Source organism: Trachurus japonicus, chromosome 8 (assembly GCF_045865225.1).
Source record: "Trachurus japonicus isolate A0001 chromosome 8, Traja_1.0".
In the NCBI taxonomy this organism is placed as follows: domain Eukaryota; kingdom Metazoa; phylum Chordata; class Actinopteri; order Carangiformes; family Carangidae; genus Trachurus; species Trachurus japonicus.
Window position 1 is genome coordinate 18797474 of NC_140914.1, and position 24131 is coordinate 18821604.

The 24131-nt window shown below is 40.1% G+C and overlaps 4 protein-coding genes across 4 annotated transcripts; 3 read left to right on the forward strand and 1 right to left on the reverse strand.

Annotated features, from left to right (window-relative positions):
* LOC146983058 (uncharacterized) lies at window positions 1-3359 on the reverse strand. The gene is made up of 4 exons (XM_085784409.1): window positions 3229-3359; window positions 1785-2138; window positions 1596-1702; window positions 1-239 (listed from the first exon to the last, which is right to left on the reverse strand). The coding sequence occupies exons 1-4, from the start codon at window positions 3269-3271 to the stop codon at window positions 30-32; spliced, it is 714 nt and encodes a 237-aa protein (XP_085640535.1). The 5' UTR covers window positions 3272-3359; the 3' UTR covers window positions 1-29.
* A 1090-nt stretch (window positions 3360-4449) lies between these two features.
* Window positions 4450-7309, forward strand: LOC146983059 (zona pellucida sperm-binding protein 3-like). The gene is made up of 10 exons (XM_085784410.1): window positions 4450-4925; window positions 5014-5129; window positions 5217-5320; window positions 5396-5570; window positions 5897-6014; window positions 6094-6176; window positions 6247-6416; window positions 6588-6749; window positions 6934-6987; window positions 7081-7309. The coding sequence occupies exons 1-10, from the start codon at window positions 4527-4529 to the stop codon at window positions 7287-7289; spliced, it is 1590 nt and encodes a 529-aa protein (XP_085640536.1). The 5' UTR covers window positions 4450-4526; the 3' UTR covers window positions 7290-7309.
* A 934-nt stretch (window positions 7310-8243) lies between these two features.
* LOC146983060 (zona pellucida sperm-binding protein 3-like) lies at window positions 8244-10606 on the forward strand. Its single transcript, XM_085784411.1, has 8 exons — window positions 8244-8768; window positions 8874-8989; window positions 9064-9215; window positions 9281-9458; window positions 9610-9727; window positions 9813-9895; window positions 10171-10244; window positions 10349-10606. The coding sequence occupies exons 1-8, from the start codon at window positions 8391-8393 to the stop codon at window positions 10405-10407; spliced, it is 1158 nt and encodes a 385-aa protein (XP_085640537.1). The 5' UTR covers window positions 8244-8390; the 3' UTR covers window positions 10408-10606.
* Window positions 10607-11794: 1188 nt separating this feature from the next.
* Window positions 11795-22400, forward strand: LOC146983061 (sterile alpha motif domain-containing protein 9-like). Its single transcript, XM_085784412.1, has 4 exons — window positions 11795-11859; window positions 14101-14161; window positions 14256-14294; window positions 16429-22400. The coding sequence occupies exons 3-4, from the start codon at window positions 14270-14272 to the stop codon at window positions 21060-21062; spliced, it is 4659 nt and encodes a 1552-aa protein (XP_085640538.1). The 5' UTR covers window positions 11795-11859; window positions 14101-14161; window positions 14256-14269; the 3' UTR covers window positions 21063-22400.
* The last annotated feature ends 1731 nt before the right edge of the window (window positions 22401-24131 follow it).

The following is a 24131-nucleotide window of genomic DNA, read 5'->3' on the forward strand; positions in this document are numbered from 1 at the left end:
GCACCATTAGTTCGATGCCAAAAGTCACGTCAGGCCCTGAGGGCGAGCTGCCTGGGACAGGCGTAGTAGTTGTCCTGTGGTTGTCGGATGTTGGGGTTAGCATACACAGGGAAGTCTTCCTCCAGGTGTGAAGGGGCCTCATGGTTATTTTGGGTTATTCCGACGCTCTGCTGCTTCCTGGTCATTTCCTCGTAGATAGGAGCAGAAGTTTGTGGTCTTTGAAGAGGCCTCACACTCACCTACAACACATTACGTGATCTTTTCAGACATCTTCAGTTATTTCTGTTCTGTGTGAACTATTACATCAGCATTTAATATTTGTCTGAGCTTTAAACTCAACTTGTCTGAGCTTTAGTGTACATATATTTTTGATGTGCTGATTTGGAAATTAATCAGAAAAAAATAATAGCTGCTTTTAAGAATAGTTTCAAGTATCAGTTAATCTACGCAGCCATTTTTTGGTCTATATAGTGCTGAAAATTGTGAAAAATGGCCATCACATATATCACATATTTGTCTTACTTGATTTCTCTTCAACCACAAGGTATTCAGTTTTATTGCAAAGTAAGAATATCAGCACATATTTACAATTTATGTGACTGGAACCAAAGATTTTCCTTTTTAAAATTGTTGAATTGATAATCCAAATTATTACAAAATTATTATTATATAATAATACAATTATTACATTTAAAGCAGAAGTAAGTGGTCCGGTCGTTTTCGCTAATGCTGCGTTCCAGGCAGGCTTTTGAAATCGTAAATTACAGCTTCAAGTCACAACTTACGACTTTGTAGCGTTTCAGGCAACCCACTCGTGTTTTTCCGACCTGTTTTACCGGTGAAAGTCACTATAACGGCCACTCGTAACTTCTGACCCGTGAACTCGTACCAGATCAAACTGGTACCACTTCACGGTCGGAAAAATACGAGTTTCCTTGAACGCACCATAACAGTCCTCGTCCCTACGTCGCCACATTCACGGCGTCCCTTGGCTGCACGCACAGCCCTGCATGCCGTTCTCTCTCCTCATTGGATAAAAACTGTAGGATACGATAAATGTTTTCTCTTCGGCTCAGAGCAGAGCAGAGTGACTGACAGACCCGTGTTTCAGTCCAAACACTCTATGTAAGTGATTGCTGTCGGAAGATATAACTATTTAAGACTTATATAACACAAATATATCACTTACTTCTGCTTTAATTGATGCTACTTGAGATGTTATTTCTAATGAAGAAGAAACCTTTGCCTTAATATGAAAAAATAAATAAATTATTTTTTTATATTAAGGCAGGTCGACCTGACATCAACATTTTGATGTCAGTATGAGTTGCACAATTGCTGGATGTTAAATGTGCAACAGAGAAACTGTTTTTATTCTTCAAATGAGCAGCCCTGCTAAACATCATCATGCTAGTGTAAAATCAAAATGAAAAAAATACATTTTCAGCAAGTTGAAACTAAATTGAAACACCTCTGTGAGCATAAACTATGAAATGTGAACATAAACAACACTATACACTGAACAGATGTCTTATGGCTGAACACAGGAAAAGTGTGCCTCACTAAACTCAGTGAAATGAAGCGTAAATACTCACACATTTCTTGGCAGCCAGCCAGCTGAGCGTGAGCACAGCAAGTCCTGCTGCTGCAAAGACGCTAAAGAGCAGAGGGGGGTAACTGGAGGAGCACCGGCATGGCCTCCCTGCACCACAAACACACACCAATACGGGTTCAGAGACTGCACAGCCGTCGTTACATCACATTAACTCTCAGCTACTACACACCTGCTCCGTCGACCAGCAGGAAAACCTTTTGAGCACCGAGGACGAGGCCGGAGCTGCGTTCCTCCCTGTAGCTCAGCTCCCACATGTACAGGCCCGTGTCACTGAGCTCCAGCTGGGACAAGGTCACGTTGACCTGCGGCGAGTCCAGTCCTCCACTGAGCTGCAGACGCCCCCTGTGCTCGGGGTCCACCCTGAGCACGCCGCCCTCTGCCATGGACAGCAGGGTGGTCTGGCCGCGGGCGCTGCCGTGGTACAGGTGGAGGCCCGTCAGGCAGCCGAGGCTCTGCTGGAGGGAGCAGGAGAGCTCCAGTGACTGGTCCTTCATCAGATGTCTGAATATCAAGTCTGCCTGGGCTGCAGGAGAGGAAAAAATAGTGTGAAGTAAAAATCCTCCTTTGTTGATCCACTGCCTCCACTTTAAACTCTCTAGTGAGACAGTTTGACAGTGTTGGCCGTCAGACAAGCGTTGTTAGATAGCCCATCGATAGATGGAGGTCAGTACGTAGGTTAAACTTTCCACTCCTCCTCAGCAACTTGATGGATTGACACAAAATTAAAGCAGAAGTAAGCGATCCGGTGGTTTTGGCTAATTCTGCGTTCCAGGCAGGCTTTTGAAACCGTAAATTACAGCTTCAAGTCACAATTTACGACTTTGTAGCGTTCCAGGCAACCCACTCGTGTTTCTCCGACCTGTTTTACCTGTGAAAGTCACTATAACGGCCACTCGTAACTTCCGACCCGTGAACTCGTACCAGATGGAACTGGTACGACTTCACAGGTCGGAAAAACACGAGTTACGAGTTGCCTTGAACGCACCATAACGTCTTGTCAGCCGATGGAGTTAGCAGCCCCCGCCCTCGTCATGGATCTATTGGTCCTCGTCCCTACGTCACCACATTCAGGCGCATCCCTTGGCTGCACACACAGAGAGGACTGCCCCTTTATGCCGTTCTCTCTCCTCATTGGATAAAGGTTGTAGGATACAAGGAAAGTTTTCTCCTCGGCTCAGAGCAGAGCAGAGTGACTGACAGACCCGTGTTTCGGACCAAACACTCTATAGAAGTGATTGCTGTCGGAAGATACAACTATTTAAGACTTAGATTAACACAAAAATATCGCTTACTTCTGCTTTAAGTAAAAACCTTCATGGTCCCAAAAGGATGAATCATAATATTTCTGTTGTTGACCTAACTGTAGCGCTATCATCAGCTCAGGATTTTTGTTCAATACTCTGATTTATCTTTGTATCTTAAAGATAAACCCCAGCATCTGAACTTAGTATCAGTGCAGGAAGGTTTACAACTACGCAGCTTCACACTGATCACTGGGCTGTAACCAAACTTACACAACCATGGTCTGGTGATCATCTTGCAGTAGATAAACCTATTGTGTTATATATAAGATGTGAATATATATATATATATAAGATGTAAATTTCTCTTACCTCCCAAGATCTGAATGAAAACGAAGATGTTTGCTAAATTCATCTCAGATTTCTTTCTTTTTTTCCCGTCAGTTACAGTGAGACGCAGCACTGCGAAGTCATAACGTCCTCCTGTTTCCTTCAGCTTCTTGTGAGACTTTGTGGGGGCAGCCTCGCTCAACCTATTGTTCTTCACCTCAAAGCAGGAAGACAACCTCAAAGCTACAGTTCAACAACTACTGTGGTCGATCCTGCACACACTCAACTTCTCTTGGAGTCAGGATGTGGAGCTTCAGAATGAAAATCCCTCAGTCGCTGAAAACACGGTGCTACATCTTCATCATAGACTATCGAGGGCTTTGTTGCACAGCCATGACCAAGCCAAGCAGCCAGGTTATGATTTTATTATGACTAAGAATAGAAGCATAATACTTTCATTGTGTGTCACCGGATGTCTCACAGACAGTCAGGTGGACACCAGCAGACTGTTGTGTATTGTGTCATTGTCTCTTAGTGAACCTTAGGTAGGCTACATGCAGCGTTTACAAGATGAGCACTGAAAATCTGAAATTATATTCACAAATTGATACAGTAGAATAATTCTGAAGAATAAAGAATAGAAGATAAAGAATTATGACTTTTCTAATTAAGATAAATTGAGACACATACTTTTTCAACTGCAAAATATTACATAAAGTCATTGTGTTGTAGGTGTATTTTTGATTTAGGTGATAAACTGTGGGTTTTGCTGCTTAATTTACTATAGTGAAATGGTTTGTTTTGTTTTAATGCTTTTATATTAAGTATGTGGATTCTTGTGTATTTTGAACACATATTGATGCAGCATGACATGTAGGTTTTAAATTATATATATGTATCGCCATTAAATAAATCAAATTATAAACCTCACTGATATAGCACCTCTACATAGAAGAGTTTACCAAGTGCTTTACCAAACAGTAGAGACTCACAGGAAGGAGGGAAGAAACATGACACAGGTGAATTATAAAAGTCATAATAGTCCCAATCAACACAGGGAATATGACTGCCACTGTAGTTAAACGAGTTAAATAAAGGTATCAATAATATTCTGAAATCTCCTTTGTCTACATTCACTAGATGACGGAGGCTCTGGGCGCAGGTGTGAGCTGATTGGCTGATTGGCAGGTAAGTGGACACAGGTGTGCTGTGTTGCACTAATGAAGCTGCTTGTTCGCATAAAGTCTCTCACACACTCTGCTCACAGTGCGTGTTGCTGCCTTGTGGGTCGGAGAAGAGCTTCTGCAGCCTGAGTCTGTTTGCTGCTTTCAGTGTCACTGATGGCGACCTTTAGTCTGGAGGTCAACCTCCTCGTCGGACTCTTTCTGTCAGGAATCTGCCTCAGATCGTCCTCTGCGTTTCCTCCAGCACATTACACGCAGCATGCTTCGTTTGAAAGGCCTCAGCTCCCGCACACAGAGGCCTCCAAACACGCCGCCCCCGAGCAGCCGAAGACCCCCGCCGAGGAGCCGCAGCAGGTGAACACGGTGGCGGTGACCTGCCACCCGGACTCCATGGAGATCGTGATAAAAGCTGACATGTTTGAAGTTGGAGCTCCTGTCGACAGTGACGAGTTGCGCCTTGGGGTCGACCACGATGATTACTGCAGAGCTACAGCGTCTTCAGGAGACGAGTACAGGATCATTGTTGGACTCGTGGACTGTGGCACCAAACACTGGGTAATGATGATGGCTTTGATACATTTCAGATAATACTGTGACTGTGCATCAGTTTCTCCTTCTAAAAACAACAACCACCTCTCCGCAGATTACTGAAGACTCCCTGGTCTACACAAACCTGCTCATATACTCTCCTGTGGCCTCTCCTGATGGACTGATCCGAATGGACGAAGCTGTGGTTCCCATTGAGTGTTATTACGAAAGGTCAGTCCGCCTTTTTTTAAACTAATCTTTACAGATCAGCTGGAAATTACTTGCTGTTTAAAAAAAACAACTTTTTTTTTCTGTCAGGAGGTACAGTTTGTCCAGTTCTTCACTCACACCAACCTGGATCCCCTTCATGTCCACTCAGGCTGCAGTGGAGACCTTGCAGTTTAACCTGAGAATCATGACGAGTGAGTTTCAGTCACTTGATATGTCATGTATTGCCCCCCCTCCCTTATTATTTATCTCTACTTGGTTTTGTGCAGATGACTGGCTGTATGAAAGAAGCTCTAACGTCTATCACCTTGGGGAGCCCATCAGCATCGAGGCCTCTGTCAGGGTTGGACACCACATGCCGCTCCGGGTGTTTGTGAGCAGCTGTGTGGCTACGCTTGAGCCGGACATATACTCTGTGCCCAGATATGTCTTTGTTGAAGATGGGTAAGCACTACTTACAGCTGCATCGTCATGTTAAATGAAGGAACACGTATCTACTGCCCTCCCCATGAACTAATTTGGTGTTTGTCAAAATTACATTTTAAATGGGTTACTTGGACATTGGAGCATTAAAATGTATATTCATTGCATGGGGGCATTGATGAAATCGGTTTCATATTTGGTTAAAATTGTTGCATAAAAAGCATATCTCAATCCTGAGATATTGGCAGTTGTGGGTGATGGTAGACAGTATTTTGGGGTAAAATGCATTGCACATCTTGTCTTCTATGTGAAGTTTTTTTTTCGTTCCCTTTTCCTGTGTTTCATAGGTGCTTGGTTGACTCCCAACTTCCTGATTCAAAATCCCACTTCTTACCCAGGACACAGGATGACAAGCTCCAGTTGGTCATTGATGCCTTTAGGTTTCATAATGAGGACAGAGGAGAGGTGAGATTGATTAAAATTGGCTTAAGTCATAACTGCAGCTTTTGGGCTTTTCGCTTAACTTATTTTATTTTTACTGTAGCTCTACATCACCTGCCACCTGAATGCTGTACCATTAAATGATGCCGAGGCGCCAAATAAAGCCTGCACTCACATAAGTGGAAGGTAATTGCTTTCCACTGATGTGTCTAATTATACTACAGCACAAATGCTGAACGATGCCCATGCATTTCAGGTGGCGGTCAGCTGATGGTAACGACTACATGTGTGGATACTGTCAAAGCCAAAATGAAATTGGGTCAACCCACACCAAGCAGCCCAGCAGCCCTGCCAAGTTTGCACCTCGTGGGTTTGGAAAGCCAAGTGAACCTGAGGCCTTATGGAGGAGTGGACTCAGGGATACAGGTGAGACTGGTGATTTGTCATATCAATCCCAGATGTCCTGACTGCATCTTGAAACACATCTGCCAGTTTCAGAAGAGCAGCTCTGTGCAGATTTTCACCACTAGATGTCAGACTTTACTTTAAGGCTTTGGCCTCCCAGTAACTGTAATGATGTATCTGTCCTCTTGTTAGTGTGGGAACAGGAGGCAAGTGTGGGTCCAATGCTGGTCCTGCCAGGTAAACAGAAGAGTGGGCCTCTGCCTGTGGAAGATCTCCCAGCTGTCCTCAACAAAATCAGCAGACCTTCCCTGTACGGCAGCCAGTGGAGAAGTGGAGTGAATAACCCGAGACTCGGTAAAGAACTTAAAAATTATAAAACCAACCCACTATTTTCTTTTTTTTTTTTAAAGTATATTTTTTGGCTTTTCATGCCTTTATTAGATAGGACAGTTGAGAGTGTGACAGGAAACCAACCCACTATTTTCGAGCCATTATCCACCCTACAGTTTTTAACCAAGATGACTTTCTTATCTCCTAGATGAGAAGAGTCTGCTTCATGAGCCATCTACACCTTACCTGGAGGAGGATCAAGGTAAGATGGATCTAGAAGGTTGTGTATAAAGACTTGAGACATCCCGAGGTAAAAAAAAAAAAATCTGATGTTGATGTGTTTTCTTATTTACAGAGGGAGATACAGAGGCAGTGGCTGCACCTCTAGAAAAGGTTTCTCTTGAAGCCACACTGAGATTAAAGTCTGCAGAACTGGACGACAGAAACGCCACAGCTCCCTATGATGTTGGCTACGCTGCTCACGTGGAGCTGGACAAGACTTTACAGTCAAATGTAACAGCTGCAGAATATGACTTTTCGGAAGAAAATAGCCCAAAGAGATAATAAAATGATCTAAAAACTAAACTTGTGTTTGACTTGACTGAACAGCAGTGTTGCATCAACTTGTTGCTTCTCTGGCAGGTGAAGTTACTAGACCATCTGTATGGTCAGGACAGGGTGCTTGGATAAAGTCTTTACACAACCTGTATGGTGGGTAAAGGTCCAAATAAACTCAAAAGGAGTTTTCCAAACGATAACTTTTATTGCTGATCAAAGTTGCACTTAAACACCTGACATCACCAGTACTTTAACATTTCCTGGTTTATTAACTGCTAAAATGGAACCAAAACAAACCTAACTACTCATTCACTTGTGAGACTTTTTTTTTTATAATCATTTATTTAATGGAAATGGGCAGAAAATCATCAGAGACTTAAAGGGTAGTAAAACACTGATGGAGCAACAGCTTTCAGTTGCTTTAGATGTATTATACCAAAATCTACATGCACTAAATGATTGAATCCATGGCCACACAGTGCTCATTTTGTGACATTTCCATATGTTCTTTAAAAAACATGAACTGAAGATGCAAATCAAACTTTCTGATGTCATGTATCATATACAGTCCAGAGTAGTTGGTTTGAATCAGGAACACTGATGTTTATGGGACAGAGATGATATTGACAAATACACCAAAAGGTGCTACAGAATTACATTAATTGAATTAAAAAGACATCAAGGTTTGGGTAAATATTGGCTCAGAGATCATAGCATCCTGCAAGTATGGTACAGTATATTTTTACTTATTTAATTCTTAATTCTTGTACCTGTAACAGTAAATAATATAAAGTGTTCCTTGCTGCTGTACACAAACCATTAAAAAAAAAAAAATCTTTGAGGTAAAACTCTGATAGCAGACAATGACAGAGCAGTCAGTAACAAATGAGCATTAGCTGGTGTGTCAGTCACTCACCAGCTAATGAGTAACTGCTTCCAGCTGAGCTCTCCAGGTGACCTGATTGGGCTGAACTGGGAGGATCATGTGGAGCTTTTTAATCTTCTGCATCTTTTTATTATTACTTGTCTTCCTGAGAGGTTTGGAGCAGAAACGTGTTTATACACAATTTCCAAAAAGTCTCCTGCTGTTATGAGAAAAAAAACACAATGGTGATTTTAAGTCACTTGGTGCTGCTGTTGTCATTCGCTGCTGGTCTCACAGAAGCCATTCGAGTTTTAAAAGATGGAGCCATGGTTGATGCTGAGGGGAGGGAATATAAAACTGCTGCTGTGAGAACTGATGCAGAAAACATCAACAGACCACAGTCCGGTGGCGGCTCCACTGTTCACATACAATGCACAGAGGTGTCCATGATCATTGTGGTAAATGCTGACCTGTATGGAAAGGGACGTCGTGTTTCTGCTGGAGACCTTTTCCTGGGAGGGACCGAGCACTCAGGGAGCAGAGAGTGTCGAGCTGTTGAACTTACTGACACTGAATACGTCATTGAAGCTAAACTGCAAAACTGTGGCTCCACATTAACTGTAAGTTGTTCATGCTTGTTGGGAACATACTTGTCTGTGGCTGCTTTGGTGGAAATTTAGATTTTATGCTATACACTTTACTTCTTTAAAAACATTCATCTATAGGTGTCTGAAGACTCTGTGATCTACACAAACAAGCTGATTATCTCTCCGGCAGCCAGTTACTATGGCATCACAAGGACGGCCCATGCTGAAATCCCTGTCTCCTGTCATTATAAAAGGTAATATTTAATTGTGGGGGGTGAGGACATATTTTATTGTTTATCATGTGTGACTTCTTAATCTTTTGGAGCAGGGCCCACCTTGTGAGCAGTCACCAGCACCAGCAGCAGCAACAGAAGCCAAAGCAGCAGCAGCATCAGCAACAGCAGCAGCAGTCTCCAACCCTCTCCACCTCTGCTCAGTATTCAACCCAACAGTCTGCTTTCTCCTTAAAGCTGATGACTGGTACGTGTAGACCCTTGTGGTTTGTTGTGATGAATCCATATAATGATGATGTTGTCTCTAAGCAGATGACTGGACAAGTGAGAAGCTCACTCATGTCTTCTACTTTGGCGACCTCCTGCACATTGAGGCTTCTTACACCAGTCCTGATGCGAGACAAAGACGACTCTTCGTCGACAGTTGTGTGGCCACTCTGACCCCTGACCCAACATCTGACCCCACATACTACTTCATTGAAAACCATGGGTAACAGCAGCACAGTGTACTTTCATGGATGTGAAAGTATAAAATATCGATCTATATAATGCATGTGTATATAATACATGTGTGGCCCTGTATTTCTGGCACACATACCTGGAAGTGAACCACAGGCCTTTGTCTTTCTCTGCTCTGCCAGGTGTGTCACTGACGCCAAAGAGAAAGGATCAAATGCACTGTTCAAACCCAGAAAGAGGGCCAATTCACTCCGACTGCAGCTTGATGCCATCCTGTTTCACCATGATCCAAGGAACACAGTGAGGCATTTATTGTTTACCCTTCACAGTTTAGGTTTGAAAATGCTTCATCGATTTGACATTTCAATGATCTCTTTCTTTTTAGATATTTATCACTTGCCAACTGAAAGCTGCCTCAATATGGAAGAGCAGCCCCATCAACAAGGCCTGCAATTACAAACATTCAAGGTGATTTCTTTGTAATGCAATGGAGGAAACACTAACAGCTCCTTTACCTTGGCATTTCACATGTGTAGTAAGAATTTTCTGTCTGAATTTTAGTCCATGTAAAGATGCATCATCAAATCATTCTAAAAAAAAACACAAGGCCAGATTTCTAGATAGATGAATAGGTTTAATCCATTTGATTATTTAATATGATATTGATGAATGCGGAAATGCATGTAAATCTCTGGTCCTTCTGCTCACATTTTATCAGTGAGACCCAATGTTTTTCTCTTCAGATGGGAAAGTGTGGACGGGAGAGTGGGGGTGTGTCAGTGTTGCAACAGCATCTGTCACCAAAGATCAGTCCAAGGTGAGTTGTGCTCTCTAAGAACAAAGCCTTACATTAGAAATATGACAACCTACCTTGATGACCTGTTGGGTTTATGTGTTGATTTTTGTTTTTATCTGTTTCAGACATGACGGTCACTGGCACTGTGACTCTCGGCCCTTTGATGATTTTCCCCAGCAAGTAACACAACACATTCTTTCACTTACCATGATGATGAATAATTCAGATTTGACTAAAAGATACTATGACACTGAGTTAAAGAAGAGAATCTGTCACAAAAAGAAATATTTGACTCATTGTCAAAAGGTTAAAGATATGAGCTGCAGCAAAAATATTTCTACTTGCAAAGTGTACTTAATAAAGGGTTGTTTTGACTTAATTAATCACATTTCCCCCCTTCTCTATGTCTTTGGCTTCTAGTCACATACAGTAAATCCTGCAGAGTGATGTTTTTATTGTTGTTGTTGTGTTCGTTTTTCATTTTGTGCACACAAGGGACTTCTTGCTAAGTTTTTATTTCCACTGAGAGATGTCAGGCGTGTTGGTTTATTTGAGAGAAGACAAAATGACGTTCCAGTTATTAAATTGGATCATTAAAAAGAATCTTGTACAAGGATCGTCTCTGATTAGGAAATCCTGCAAGCAGTTATCGGCAACCACCAGCACAGCGAGAATGACGATGAACGACACCGTTACATACGCTTAACAAGGAAGGAATCACATGGGTATTTATTCATAGTTCCTGGTTCAAGTTCTGGCAAATCTAAATTTACATATACAGTAGACTCTTTTTATTTGCATGACAAATAAAATACTGTGCGGTGAATGTAAAGTGCCCAGATTATGAAAACACAAGCTTTGAAACCTATTTTTTGCTGTTATTGTTTTACATAATATTGAATTTGAATCATTTTGAACTACTTTCACAGTATAACTCTTTTGTGAAGTAGTCATAACAGTGGTTACAAAATCTGGCAAACTCATCAAAAATGTATCAGCCCCATTACTGCTCAAACTTTTGTCCAATTAAACTCATAAAAAATTATGAAGTCCATCACATTTTTTCAAAAACTGTAAAACTTATTAAACCTATTTCCTCCCACAATTTTTGCTCAATTGACACCAAACTTGCTACAGAGCATGAACATGTTTGACTGTAAACAGTACTGTGAACATATACCATCCAATTCTTTCTAAATACATTTTCAATCTTCCTGAAAAAAAAGACAATATTTTGGAGTCGTGGTTGATGAAGTTTGGCAAATATCTGAATTTTATCTCAAAAACTTTTTTAGTGTCAAAGGAAATTGGTTCAAGACAGTCCCGATGGTGGTGTTACAGTACGCATCTAAATGTCAAAACTTGAAAATAAATTCACAACAGATCAACCATATGTGCTACAGCTTTGCAACTATCACTTTAAAATTGCCTAATATTGTCTATAAAAAATTGCCTGGCCCCAATCATACACAGAAAAATGCATGCGCGCGCACACACACTTCATGCCGAGAGAGAGAGAGAGATACTGTGGGTGGGGCCAACAATACAGAGCAAGAGTAGCCTGTTGTAGCCTACTTAGCTACTCGCAGTGTCGACAAGTCCAGGAATTTGGGTGTTGTCTGTCTACAAGATTAGAGTAAGTGCACTAATTTATCTAAGCAATGAAATCTTAAATAACTATTTTTCGTGAATTTACTGCTAATCCTAAGCAAAGTGCAGTGTTACATTCCTGTAGATGTATAAACTACTAGACCAAACTGTTCCCAGACAGAAAAATCATGAAATAGCCTTCATAAAAGAACTAGAAGGGAACTGTTTGAGTGGAAAAGTAATAAATCAGACAAAAATTCCAAAACAGTTTTTCATTTTAAACTGGACTTACAGGGAGATTGTTTGTGTGGAACTGGAAAACATGACTTAGCCTTTGGTTTAAATGTATTATTAAAGACAGTATCAAACCTCTGTCACACTGGGACTTTCATGTGAAACCAGACAAACCCTTTCTATAAGGAAGAGATATAACCAGGTGAAAAGTATGAGACGACTGCACAGTTCTTTGTTTTTTATTTTAGCAGTAGATATTTATCAAGAATCTAATAACTGCAAATGAGCACAAAGAAACTGGTTATTCAGGAAGAGACACACCCAGTTGTTTGGCTGAAAGGAACAGCTACAAACCAGTACACGGTGTACGCCACGGCTACATTCCAATAGCGGGTTGAGTCACCCTCACTCACTTGCCCTCAGTACTAGTACTGTATTTACCTAACAACTCTGTCTCGTAACGTTCCATTATTATCTCATAGCGCGGTGAATGTGCAGGTCACAACTTGTCCACAAGAGCGTTTTGGAGTTTTTGGATTGTGTATTCGATGAGTATGAGGGAAACCAAGAAATCCCATTAGCCTCTGTAGCGTAGCTCTGAGCAGCTCGTGGCTGCACTTGGCCGTTCTAAAAATAGCTTGCACAGACAAATAAACATGACTATAGCGATTATGGCAATGGGCCAATTTGCCAAAATGTTTAACTATCCCTTTAAAGGCCCCATGGCATGAAAAATGTGATTTTGGTTATTTTTTCGTGCTTGGGGAGGTCTCTGGACCACGTATATACTGTCCCATGCATCAAACTGGTCATAAACGGAGAAACACACACCGCCCATTTGTAGGAACTGTCTCTTTAAGACGAGCAGATAGCACTTCCTCCTTTCTGTGATGTCACACACAAGGTAACTCCGCCCACCGTGACCAGTTGTTATTTTTCAATTTCTATGAATGCAGCTTAGGTTTCAGTTACTTGCCTGTGATTGGCCCGACCACATGCCACTCTAAAACAGTCAGCCAATCAGAGGAGAGGTTCTCATTCTCTCTTCTGATTGGCCAAATGACCTGTGGCTGCTAGAGCTCCAGAAAGAGGCAACAGAAAGGGGCAATATAGACGATATTAAGCAGATCACAGGTACTCAAAACCAATGATACATCTTGTTAGGGATATCAGCAGGTAAATAAACCCAGAGAAAAGTGCACAGCATGGGGCCTTTAAGTGATGTATAGTTGAAGTAGAGCTTGGAGATTTTCATGGGAACATGAAATAGTTCCAGTAGTTTGAATGCCACATGGCCACGCAGGGCAGCTTGCGGGCCGGTTCACTTGAGCTTATTGGCCGGCCAAATCTCCTGGTAGTCCTGATGGCCACTCTGCCCCTGCCAACAAATTATGTAAGCTTTCCACCATTTAAGACTGCTTGCTTGCTATCAAAGTCTGGATGTCTGGCAATTTACCCCAACTCAACCAGGATAAAATTGAGGGCCTCATTACAGACCCCGAGTGCATATCATCCATCCCACAAAATCAATCAGTGTCTTGGTCCTTTAGCTGGAAACCAGCCACTGAAAACCTAGGTGTCGACCAACACATGATTTTGAGGCCCACATCAAGTGGTTCAGTCTTGTTTTTATCAATTAAGAAACTTTGCTAAAAATGAAAATATTTTAGCCCTCCAAGATTTACTGTATATAATAATAATATGCACTTCCTTGCCTGAAATATTGTAATTTGTTAGTCACAACTTTAAATTGCTCCTCTATGCCTCAGCTCCAGCCGGTCCAAAATGATCAGTCGTGGCTCCCGCACCCTTCCAGAAGTTATTAGAAATACAGAGTCTGTTGGTAGTTTTGTTGCAAGCATTTTAACTAGGTCAAATTCTAATGTCTCTAATCTTTGTTTTTGTTTTTCCTCTGTAGTTTTTATTCTTTAACTGAGTGTGCTTTTATTACTTTTACTCTTATTTCTGTACAACACATTGTAACTTTGCTTTTGAAAATATAAATAAAATGTAGTAGCCTACTTATTTACTAATGCTGCTTTGTAACCAACAGAGACACAGAAAGGCTGATACACAATCAACAATAGAAATGCTCTCATCTTGAGCTGCACACAGTAAGTGTGGTTTGACCAGTCCGTATGTGCAGTTATACACAAAACAAAGTTGTAATGTTAGAAATCTTAAAGCTCTGTTTTTTATTGCCCATAGGAATATCCATTCAGATGGACAACACATCCTCAGAGATGGGTAAGTATGAGATGTTGCACTACATCACCACAATGTAGTAAAAATGAAGGAGTAGTAAAAGTTACAGAGTTACAGAAAATAAAATTCTACTTCCAAGTCAGTCTATCCACCTTTTTCCGAACGTCAAAAACGTAAGCCTGTTTTGCCGGTTTTGCATTTCCGGTGGAATTTTATGTTTACGTTTCCATGGTTTCGGTAGTCGCGGTAAATGCATGGATTTCTTTTTTTTTTCTTCTCAATTAAAATCTGTAAAACGCATGGATCATCACACCAGCTTTTAACAGTGGATATCACACAAATTGACATCCGTGTTAAAAGCCAGCGTTAATAGATCCATGCGTTTACCGCAACTATGACAACGACTGAAAACCATGGAAACGTAAACGTACAATTCCACCAAACCGGCAAAACCGGCTTCCGGTTTTGACCATAGATGACGTTCGTAAACTTGTGGATACTCCAAATACTGTACCTACACTGTAAAACAAAACAACTTGTTCAACAGTATACTTGTTTTTATTTAAACTTGACATAATTAAAACAGAAGTAAGCGATCCGGTTGTTTTGGCTAACTGCCTGTCAGCGGATGCACGCGCATCCCTTGGCTGCACACACAGAGAGGACCGCCCCTTTATGCCGTTCTCTCTCCTCATTGGATAAAGGTTGTAGGATACAAGGAAAGTTTTCTCCTTGGCTTACAGCAGAGCAGAGTGACTGACAGGCCCGTGTTTCGGACCAAACACTCTATATAAGTAATTGTTGTCGGAAGATATAACTATTTAAAGCAGTAGTTAAGAACTTTCAATTTTGGTTGAGTCTGGCGGTGCCAGTGGCCCAAAGCGGTAGTGTTTTGCCTGAAGGAAGACTCCATTTCCCATGAGCACCACGGCGTAGCGCCGTAAACATCCTGATCTCCCGGTGCATGGAAATTAACAGAAGACGTCCAAACTAAGTTTCTGTTACCAGCGGATCATTTCACAGTAAACACACATACAGTACACAATCCTACTCAAAGCTGCTTAGTGCCAGTGAAGGCGATACAGACCCCCTCAGACCATGACAGAGGGGTCATTCAACCTGTTGTAAGTCGATGTACCATCACAAAAGTTATGAAAATATTATATGAAGGTTGAAAAGTTCCCTAGTGTTGGTTTAAGACTTATATTAACACAAACATTCCGCTTACTTCTGCTTTAAATTTATGTGACTAATTTAGGTATCCCAAAATTTGCTGCATTATGACTATACACATGACCACAGATGCTCAATGACACAGAACTACACAGTGTGGTGGTGCTCTGAAAATATGTTGGTTTAAGGGGGGTACACACTACAGGATAATCGGGCCGATTTTTGTCCCAATGGTCCCCTTACAATCAAAGCCAGCAAAGGCCTGATTATCTGATGTTTGCAAACAACATCGTGTCCGATTTTCCTGTGGTGTGGGGTGTGTTAAGAGTGATTTTGTCCGGCCCAATCTGCTCGGAAGGCGCCGGAAGGAGAGATCATAAGTAGCCTAATGAACATATTATTTGCAACTACTGTAGAAATCCTGTAGTGTGTGTGGGGTGTTCCGAGGGGAGCAGAGCATGCACAGTGTGTAATGTCACTTGTATCGGACCAACAGCCAATCAAGACGCGAGCTGAGTCAGCTGACTGCCTTTTATTTACCTGTTGCCATGGTGACTTGGGTATCAGGGCCAGAGCGCACAGCGCTGTTCTCCAAGCTATCTGTAATACTTGTGACTCACGCTGTAACGCATACAGCCCACATTCCCGATGTCTCCATTACTTTTTCCATAGTCGTTTTTTTCAGCCAGTAATAGGCCAAGAACAACCACCATTGCATCTTCCTGTTTGTTTATATTGAAGTCTGAACCTGAAACGCTGCTGAAGAATCAGTTAGTGTGTGGTGTGCTCCGTAGTGCACTACAGATCAGAAGAGAGAGATCTTATGCGATCTATCTTTTGTTATCATCAAGTGTGGGGTCTCCTAATCTGTGAAGGTTTGAAGAATCATGTAGTGTGTGCTCCCCATTAGTTGTACCAGCAGTCATACAGTCAACATCTTGGATAAAAAGATGCATTATGTCAATGCATTAATGCCATTTAATTTCATCATTTTATTCCACAGAGTGGCGTGACTTGTCCTGTGACAGGTGGACGGAATCTCACGTGAGTTCCTGGCTGAGAAACATTGGAATTAAAGAAATTTACATTAAAAAACTAGAGGAGGAGGAGGTGACTGGACCAGTTCTCACTACTCTACAGAAGGAATTCCTCAGCAACACTATTGGAATGAAAAGTGGACAGATTGAGCTTCTTTTGAGGAAAAGAGACGAGGTTCTAAAACCAGAAGGGCACAAAGTAGAAAATAAACCTGGTTTGTGTGATGAAGGTCGAGGTGACAAAAAAGAAAATGAGTTAGTTTTAGGTCAAGAATCCAAACTTTCTTCACAAGAACCTCTGGACAGAGAGGAGATGAGGAATATTCCTATGACCTGCAGTGAAAACACAACCTCTACAGAAGCGCCATTATCTTTCGGTGAATTTAGGAAATTTGATCAGCATGAAAAGGACTGCAGTTATGTAAAGCACCATGTCCTCCCCCCAGAGACAGGAATTGAAGACATGATTGTTCCATGTCATGAATATAAGTCCCTGGAGAACGCACACAAACTAGACTCAGCGAGGTTGAAAACAAAAGTAGCAGCTGAGGTTTTAAGATTTGCATGTGCATGCATGAATATGAGAGCCAATGGGACAATTCATTTTGGTATAATGGATAAAGTCAGCGGTACTCACAAGCATGGGGAAATCATTGGGATACCTCTCAAAAATCGGGAAGACTTTGTTGATGCACTAGACTACATTGAAAGATGCTTCAAAGACTCAAATCAACAATGTGATGCTAGGAGTTGCATAAAGAACCCTCGATTCAATGAGGTGGTGGACAAGGAAACTACTGAGAAAACATGGGTCATTGAGTATGATATTGTCCCAAAAGCACGCATTGTAAAAGATAAGCTGTATTCTGTAGGTGTCCCAAAATTCTTTGAGAAGGAAAACAAAATCAGATGTGAAGAGAAAGTTCCCTACCACAGAGTAGGAGCCAACACAAAACGTATACTTGATGATGAACTTGTGCGTTTCATTCAAGGTCTGAGAGAGAAAGACCAAGAGAGAGAAGAGGCAGAAGCTTCAAGCAATCAAACAACTATGGACACGAGAGAGGATCAAAAGAGGAAACTCTCAATCCTGCTAACATGTGGAAAAACACTCATGGATGACTCTTTGCATTACATCATTGTGACAAACAAATTTCAACCAGAGCATCTTGACAATATAGGGTTCTTGGTTAACATGAAGCTATTCTGTGTGTTTGATTTTGACCCTGATTCAAAGACATCTGGCTTATGTGGTAAATATAAAATACAGAAAGCTGTGAACCTTCACTTTCTTGATGACTATTCAAGTGATATAAAAAAATTGCAGCTTTTTGAGAGAATAAGCTGGATTTTTTGCAATGGAAGAAATGATTTCCATGGTGACAAACAAAGCTGTGATGAAAAAAAATGGATCAAAACAAGAAAAAAGAAACTGAAAATGGCAGTGTCCTTAATCTGCAATGACATCCTTCCCAGTAAATCATTTGTGGTTGTCTTCCTGCTCATGTCTGATGTTGAGCAGCCAATTGTTGAAACGTTCCATGAGTTCTTTGCAGAGATGAATGGACATGATTATTTGGTTGTCATATCAGAGTCAAAAGAAAACTACAAAAAGTGGTCAAATCTTGCTCAGGTGTCATGCGACATGTCTACACTCAAGGAAATCAGCATTGCTGAAATACCTCTAAGCCGTGTTGACACAATAGTTCAAGGTATTCAGCTCTCAAAGAATAAACCCATGGGGACATTACCAGCCTCAAAGGGAACAGTGTGCTATTTGAAGTCAGTTGAGGAGTCTGAGCTTGATTCTTTAGAAATCATCAAGATTGACCAGTGTGATGACACAGACCTGGAGCTCATGAGTGAGGATGAAATCCAACAAACTGATAGTTACTTCTATCGAGGTGGAAAGTTAGGCTGGAAGAACTTGTGGCTTGCTGACAAACACAAGTGTGGGTTTATCATAAAGAGGGATGCCTACGAAGAAATAAGCACAATCCTGGACAAGATACCCCATCACACTGATGTTATACGTCCTATTGAGAGTTTAAACATATACCATGAACCTGGTAGTGGTGGAAGTACAGTGGCACGACAGATCCTCTGGAGTTGGAGAAAAAAAGTGAGATGTGCAGTAGTTAGACAGTGTAAGGAAATTACAACTGTGTGTGAGCATGTAGTGAAACTGAGGGAATATGATGAGAAAGACAAAAACAACTGTCTGCCGGTGCTCCTGCTTTTGGAGGACCAAAAGGCAGATTACATAGATGATCTCAGACGGGAGCTTGTAAATGTCATCACAACCAAAAAAATAAGTACCTCTGTGTTGTGCTTTATCCTGCTCATCTGCAACAGGTCAAATGATCCACAAAAAATGCGCAAAGAATCACCATCTCAAACAGCAGCAGTCACACATAAGCTGTCAAGCTCAGAGAAGCCTCTGTTTTCAAAAAAGCTTGAGGAACTTAAACAGCAGTTCCAACCAAACTTCATCCTAACATTTGTTCTGATGACTGAAGGGTTCGAACAAAGTTACATTCAGGGCTTTGTGAAACACATTCTACATAAAATTGATCATTCATCACTCATCACTCGCCTCATCAGGTTTGTGGCTCTCTTGAATTGCTATGTTAAAGAGTCATACATGTCTGTCTCCCACTGTGAAGCATTACTTGGCATATCTACCAATGTGCTACTTGAAGAACATGGCATAGCACATAAAGTCCAGTATCATGCATTTGTGAATCATCTCAGTGATGAAGCAAAGCTTATTTTCATCCACCTCAAAGAAGATCCAACATACATCTCATCAATACGGATTATTCATCCACTAGTGGCAAAGGAAGTTCTGAGTCAGCTGTGTGCAAAACTGCCTCAGAGTGATATTGCCATGAATCTCATCAATGACAAGGTACTCATCAAGCATAAATTTGACAGGGATGAGTTCCTGAAATTCATCAAAGCGCTTTTCATCAGACGACATAAAAAGAGCAGAGGGGATCCTAAAGACACAGCTTTTTCTCCCCTTATTGAACATGTCATCAAGGAGGGTGGTGTTCAGAAAGCTGTTGACCTCATGAAAGCAGCCTTCCTGGCATTGGGAAAAGAAGCATATGTGGCACAGCAGCTTGCCCGACTGCTATACACAAATTTGAGATTTCAAGAGGCTGTTGAATGGGCAGAGGAAGCAAAATCTCTTGTTCCACATGATACATTTGTCCTTGACACACTGGGACAAGTTTACAAAAAGTGGTTTTACCACTTGTGTGACACTTGTGAAGAAAAAGAACCATCCCCTGAAAAGGCAATTGAAATCATCAACACTGCGCTTAAAGGGATTACTGCCTTCCGGGCCTCTGAGAAAACACCAAAGAAGGAGACTGTCAGTCTTAACAGCTCATTCTACGGAGAAGTAGATGTTGGCTGTAGACTGCTAAAATTCCTGTCAGGAGTAGATGTTTTTGCAAATTATACTGGTAAATCAGAGTTGATGCAGTACTTGTTAACAGCCTACATACCAGCAGAGGTCAAAACATCCTGGCAGAAATTTCATCAGCAGTTGAAAGGATTACAAAAATGTTTGAGTCAAGCACTTGAATGCATCTCTGAAGACCTCAGCTACTTTCAAACTGACACAAGCGAAGTGGATGAAGAGCTTGATGCAAGAGATCCAGAACAGGTACACAAGCCGAGAGAATGGCTGACAAGAAAGAGTGCTGTTTATGCTGGGTTTTTTTGTGTTATTCCGAACGAGAGTGACCAAGCAGCTGAAAGTAACAGTACTGATTTGGCAGGTACAGCTGAAAAACTTTCTCCATTCCAAAGACAGATGAGAATGTACAAGCTTGGAGGAGGAACTCTCACGACCATCCTTTCATTACTTTATGACAGTGACCCACAGAGAGCAGGAAAAAAACTTCAGACAATAATTATCATGTATCCACAGAACCTGAAATGGAACGACCTTGACCAGACAGAGCTTGCAAACTTCATCTTTTGCCAGATAGCTCTTAACTGTATTCTACCTGGATCCTCAATGCTCCTGTCCCTCCAAAGGCTTCAAGATCTTAGCAAAAGATTCATTACAAAAGGGAAAAACATGTCATCAGCAAGTGCTCTCTTCCTTCTCTCCCTCCTGTTTTGGCCTGAGACAAGTGATGAACTCAGCTCTGCTGGCAGTCAGATTCTTTTATCATCCATTGATGCACTTCAGAGACTCTATGAGCAAAAAATCCAACATGTGTCTCCAAGGAAAAGCAGAATTGCAACCCACTTCTTCCTGGGAAAAGCGAAGGGTCTTAATAAGATTGTCCACAGAAGTGCTATTGAAAAACAGGTTAAAGGCACCCTAAGTGAGAGAAAACTGAAATGGCTTGGAGGGGAGGTATGGAAAACAATGGAGGCTGTGCAATTACTCAAACGTGTCGAAGGATGGACAGAAAATGGAAACTTATTCATCAAAGGTGGAACAAGAGACAGCAAGATTAGGGTCTTTCCCCGATATTCTGCCTCCCTGCCAAATGGAAATGAAAATGTTACCTTCTACTTGGGATTTTCATTTGATGGAATTGTTGCCTTTGACATCCAAAGAACTGAGTAATTTTCAACACTCACAAACCTCTCAACATCTGTAAATATCAGTGCTTAATAACAGTGAATGTGATAGGATAAGCCTGTCCCAAAGACTTCGGTGGAGCTATTTGCATATCCCAGTAGGACATCTATTTACATATGAAATAAGTCTCTTTTCATTTGCATGACAAATAAAATACTATGTATATATGGTGAATGTAATGTGTTCAGAATGAAAACACAAGCTTTGAATCCTGTTTTTGCTGTTATTGTTTTACACAATATTGAAATGGAATCATTTCGAACTGCTTTCAGAGTATAACTCCTTTGTAAAGTAGTCATAACAGTGGTCACAAAATCTGGCAGACAACTCAACAAAAATGTATTAAAAAGCAATCAATTTTTGTGAATGTAAGATTTTGAGATACTGGTCAATATAGGCCCTACAGTTGTTTTGCAGACCAGTTGTCACATTTATCTTGATGCAAACAGTATTTTAATTTTCCATTTTGTTTTGTTATTAATATTTGATTATTACACTTTGCTCAATTTATTCTATTATATTTACATATAAAAATGAGTCTCTTTTCATCTGCATGGCAAACAAAAGAATTTGTGTATAAATGGTGATGGTGAATGTAAGACATTCTTTGTCCAGATTATGAAAACACAACCTCTGAATCCTGTGTTTGCTGTTATTGTTTTACACAATATTGAAATGGAATCATTTTGAACTGCTTTCAGAGTATAACTCCTTTGTAAAGTAGTCATAACAGTGGTCACAAAATCTGGCTTGTGTTTAATTAAAAGCAGACAAACTCATCAAAAATTTATCAAAAAGCAATCAATTTTTGTGAATGTAAGATTTTGAGATACTGGTCAATGTAGGCCCTACAGTTGTTTTGCAGACCAGTTGTCACATTTATCTTGATGCAAACAGTATTTTAATTGTCCATTTTGTTTTGTTATTTATATTTGATTATTACACTTTGCTCAATTTATTCTATTATATTCATTTACATATAAAAATGAGTCTCTTTTCATCTGCATGACAAACAAAAGACTTTGTGTATATATGGTGAATGTAAGACATACTTTGTCCAGATTATGGAAACACAAGCTTTGAATCCTGTTTTTGCTGTTATTGTTTTACACAATATTTGAAATGGAATCATTTTGAACTGCTTTCAGAGTATAACTCCTTTGTAAAGTAGTCATAACAGTGGTCACAAAATCTGGCTTGTGTTTAATTAAAAGCAGACAAACTCATCAAAAATGTATCAAAAATCTATGAATTTTTGTGAATGTAAGATTTTGAGATACTGGTCAATGTAGGCCCTACAGTTGTTTTGCAGACCAGTTGTCACATTTATCTTGATGCAAACAGTATTCTAATTTTCCATCTTGTTTTTTGTTAATAATATGTGATTATTTTTATTTTGATTATTACACTTTGCTCAATTTATTCCATTATATCCATGTACATATAAAAATGAGTCTCTTTTCATCTGCATGACAAACAAAAGACTTTGTGTATATAAGACATTCTTTGTCCAGATTATGAAAACACAAGCTTTGAATCCTGTTTTTGCTATTATTGTTTTACACAATATTTGAAATGGAATCATTTTGAACTGCTTTCAGTGTATAACTCCTTTGTAAAGTAGTCATAACAGTGGTCACAAAATCTGGCTTGTGTTTAATTAAAAGCAGACAAACTCATCAAAAATGTATCAAAAATCTATGAATTTTTGTGAATGTAAGATTTTGAGATACTGGTCAATGTAGGCCCTACAGTTGTTTTGCAGACCAGTTGTCACATTTATCTTGATGCAAACAGTATTCTAATTTTCCATCTTGTTTTTTGTTAATAATATGTGATTATTTTTATTTTGATTATTACACTTTGCTCAATTTATTCCATTATATCCATGTACATATAAAAATGAGTCTCTTTTCATCTGCATGACAAACAAAAGACTTTGTGTATATAAGACATTCTTTGTCCAGATTATGAAAACACAAGCTTTGAATCCTGTTTTTGCTATTATTGTTTTACACAATATTTGAAATGGAATCATTTTGAACTGCTTTCAGTGTATAACTCCTTTGTGAAGTAGTCATAACAGTGGTCACAAAAGCTTGTGATTGATTAAAAACAGACAAACTCATCAAAAATGTATCAAGAATCAATCCATTTTTGTGAATGTAAGATTTTGAGATACGGGTCAATATAGGCCCTACAGTTGTTTTGCAGACCAGTTGTCACATTTATCTTGATGCAAACAGTATATGAATTTTCCATTTTGTTTTGTTATTTATATTTGATCATTACACTTTGCTCAATTTATTCCATTATATATAAAAATGAGTCTCTTTTCATCTGCATGACAAACAAAATACTTTGTGTATATATGGTGAATGTAAGACATTCTTTGTCCAGATTATGAAAACACAAGCTTTGAATCCTGTTTGCGCTGTTATTGTTTTACACATTATTGAAATGGAATCATTTTGAACTGCTTTCAGTGTATAACTCCTTTGTGAAGTAGCTTGTGTTTAAAAGCAATATAGTCCTTAGGTACAGTTGATGCAAACAGCATTTTAATACTCCATTTTGTTTCGTTAATAATAAATATTTAATATCACACTTTACTCAATTTATTTTGTTTATTTTACTGTTACTTTGTGTGCACACTCTCTCTCTCTCTCTCTCTCTCTCTCTCTTACACACACACACGGATGCATTTTGTTACTTTAGTATATTACTACATTTGACCGACTAATAGTTGTTTACAGTTTTTAAATACGTAACACTGCCGGGAGAATTACCACACATTTGAGACATTTGAGTTTAGGAAATGCTTTATTAAAAGAGAGAAAACAAACATTAGACACCAAAATGAAAATGCACAATTAAAACAGTTTTAAGTCAACACTTACACCTTTCCCCAACCAATTCATAATTATATTTATAGACACATTATAAAAAAAGAAAGAAAGAAAATGTGACTTCTTTTCATAAAACTGTGTTCTTCAGCAGGTTCAGGCTGATATGCAGGAAACTACAATAGACCATACTTACCAATTAATTTGT